Source organism: Alosa pseudoharengus, unplaced genomic scaffold, assembly GCF_046254945.1.
Source record: "Alosa pseudoharengus isolate Yale_2024_CS ecotype anadromous, Long Island Sound unplaced genomic scaffold, YU_APseudo_1.1 YU_APseudo_1.1_scf_23, whole genome shotgun sequence".
NCBI classification, from domain to species: domain Eukaryota; kingdom Metazoa; phylum Chordata; class Actinopteri; order Clupeiformes; family Clupeidae; genus Alosa; species Alosa pseudoharengus.
The window spans coordinates 11,547,851-11,550,350 of record NW_027468685.1 but is presented as its reverse complement, the minus strand read 5'-3'; the positions used below and the strand labels follow the sequence as shown (position 1 = coordinate 11,550,350).

The following is a 2,500-nucleotide window of genomic DNA, read 5'->3' as shown; positions in this document are numbered from 1 at the left end:
AGCCTCATGGCCAACAAAAACTTCCCTCAGAACCCTGTCGAGCTCAAGGTCAGCTGAAAGACATGCCGTTGCGCTTGGCCCCATGCACATTCACACCCAGCAGTGAGATCAATAATGAAGCCGTCGTCCTAATACATCCATCACATATACCCACTGAGAGGCGTCAGCGTTTACTGTGCGGCCTTAGTGTAGTGTGTGGTTGAAACTCAAAGATTAGTCAGTCAGATTAAGAACAGTATCTGTGCTCATGGCTCCTGAAGTTTCCATATTGAGATAGACACAAGATCCAAACAATTGGAGGGGGGGGGGGGGGGGGGGGGGGGGGGCTTTGTTGTTTGAAAATGTTGTCTTGTTTTGAGTGTGTTTGTGTTTTGTGCTTCGTGTGTGGGTGTATTGTCTGTCTCAGCAGGTCACAGTGAGGTTAAAAGAGATGCTCTAGCACCTGATGTGGTTTTAAATGGTTATTGATCATCGGTCCTGTCCTCTCCCCACAGGCACTTTACAATGAGTACGTCCATTTCAAAGAGACAGAGATCCCCAACAAGGAGCTGGAGAAGGGTCACATTGAGCACCTTTACAAGCTGCTGGAGGTGAGTGATTTTTATAAATAATAGTTTGTATGTCTGTGTGCGTGTGTTCTCATAGGTATTTGTAGGTGTGTGTGTGTGAGAGAGAGAGAGAGAGCGAAAAAAAAGAGAGAGAGATAGAGAGAGAGTGTGAAAAAAGGAGGGAGAGTGAAACGGAAAAGGGGATGGATGACCTGAATTTTGCAGCCAAATTGGGAGCGTCCTCTGCATCATGGGGCTCCGAGGAGCGTCAGAGACCACAGAGTAATGAAGGACACCAGACCTGCGAGACAGAGACCGCGGAGAAGAACGCAGGAATGCCCGTCTGAAAAGACGCACACATACATATCACCCGCTGCAGCAATGACACTGGAATGATGCTGAAGCCACAGGGACTTAGTGGAAGAGTGTGTCTGCGTGTCAGGGGAGGACAGTGGACAGAGTCAAGACACTTGGATTGTTTATTCTTGTTCCAGGAAATGTTTTGGGCAGGAGAATGTTTCCAGTCTGGCATTGATGTTGTATGGTTCGGAGTGTGTCTTTATGGTTCATGTACAGTATACAGTATAAAGCTTAGTATTTGTATGCATATTCATGTGTAAAATGAAAATGAATGTAGCAGGTAGCTGTGTTCCAGTTCAAGGGTGAATGCTTCGAAGAATGCTCATCAGAAGAATGCTCAATTTCTCATATCTCAGGTGTTTATGTGTGTATGTGTATGTGTTTGTGTGTGTGTATGTGTGTATATTGATGACTGATCTTCCTCTTGAAGGTGTGGATAGAGTTTGGGCGCATCAAGCTGCCGGCAGGGCTTCACCCTAACGACCTGGAGGAGGCGTGGGGCAAGCTGATCCTGGAGATGCTGGAGAGGGAGAAGGCCCTGCGGCCGGCCGTCGACCGGCTTGAGCTCCTGCTGCAGGTCGCCAACAAGATCCAGAATGCTGCGCTGGACTGCGAGGAGAAGCTGACACTCGCCAAAAACACGTTACAGGCGGTAAGGATCAGAACGCGTGCGGCTGTGTGCGTGTGTGTGTGTGTGTTTCCCCCTAGTGCTGCATATAAAAGATGTTTTTCTCACTTTTTCTGTCTACCTTTCCTCTCCCCTTTTATCCTTCCATCTCTTTGCTTCCCCCCACTATCACTGCATCTCTCCCTCTCCTTTTGCCCTCTCTCTCTCTGGGTCTCTCTCCCCCTCTTTCCGTCTGTCTGTCTCTCTCTCTGATAGGACATGTCTCAGCTGGAGAGTGGTGGAAACGTGCGCTGCGAGCAGGAGCTGGCCGTCTACCTGCAGGACTGTGAGGCTCTGATCCGACAGCTGAACGTGGACCTGCAGATCCTCCGAGACGAGAAGTACTACCAGGTGGAGCAGCTAGCCTTCAGGTGAGAGACACAGAGAGGGCTACTGAGAAAAGTGTGTGTGTCATAGAGACAGAGTTTTTGGGGTGGTTGTGGAGGTGAGTTATGGTGGATAATTTGATTTGAGGTCATGGGTGCTCATTAGCTAATTAAACCACAGACACTCTTTGAATACTTTGCATAGTCCACATGAATCGCATGTTCTGGTCTAGCCTTACTCTGTAGTGTGTGTGTGTGTGGTGTGTGTGTGTGCGTGTGTGTGTGTGTGTGTGTGTGTGTGTGTGCCTCTGTGTTGGCATGTTTCCATTTGCAGGATATCGTGCCTGCAGGAGGAGCTGGTCTCCCTGCGCCTGCAGTGTGCCAGTGTCTACAGGAAAGGACACTTTTCGGCCGGGTTGGTCCCGGGCGAAGCGCCCCTTCAAAGTCGCTCCGGGAGGGACGCCCTCTCATTGGCCGGTCAAACCTTGCTGGGCGCCGCAGCAGGCGTAGCCAGCCTCCTTCGACGACCAATGAGCCGCTCTGAGCTGGTGGCGATGTCATCATCAGAGGACGAGGGAAGCCTGAGGTTCATCTATGAA

The 2,500-nt window shown here is 50.2% G+C and overlaps 1 protein-coding gene across 16 annotated transcripts in view; it reads left to right on the top strand.

Moving 5' to 3' along the window:
* The window catches only part of macf1a (microtubule actin crosslinking factor 1a), a 195,251-nt gene that overhangs the window by 93,399 nt on the left and 99,352 nt on the right, over window positions 1–2,500 (top strand). For all 16 annotated transcript variants that reach the window (XM_076301492.1, XM_076301490.1, XM_076301491.1 and 13 more), the window contains 5 exons: window positions 1–48; window positions 495–590; window positions 1,339–1,560; window positions 1,792–1,946; window positions 2,236–2,500. The exon at window positions 1–48 is cut by the window's left edge and continues 72 nt beyond it; the exon at window positions 2,236–2,500 is cut by the window's right edge and continues 27 nt beyond it. In XM_076301492.1, the coding sequence (XP_076157607.1) occupies window positions 1–48; window positions 495–590; window positions 1,339–1,560; window positions 1,792–1,946; window positions 2,236–2,500 (786 nt within the window). The remainder of the gene's footprint in view (window positions 49–494; window positions 591–1,338; window positions 1,561–1,791; window positions 1,947–2,235) is intronic.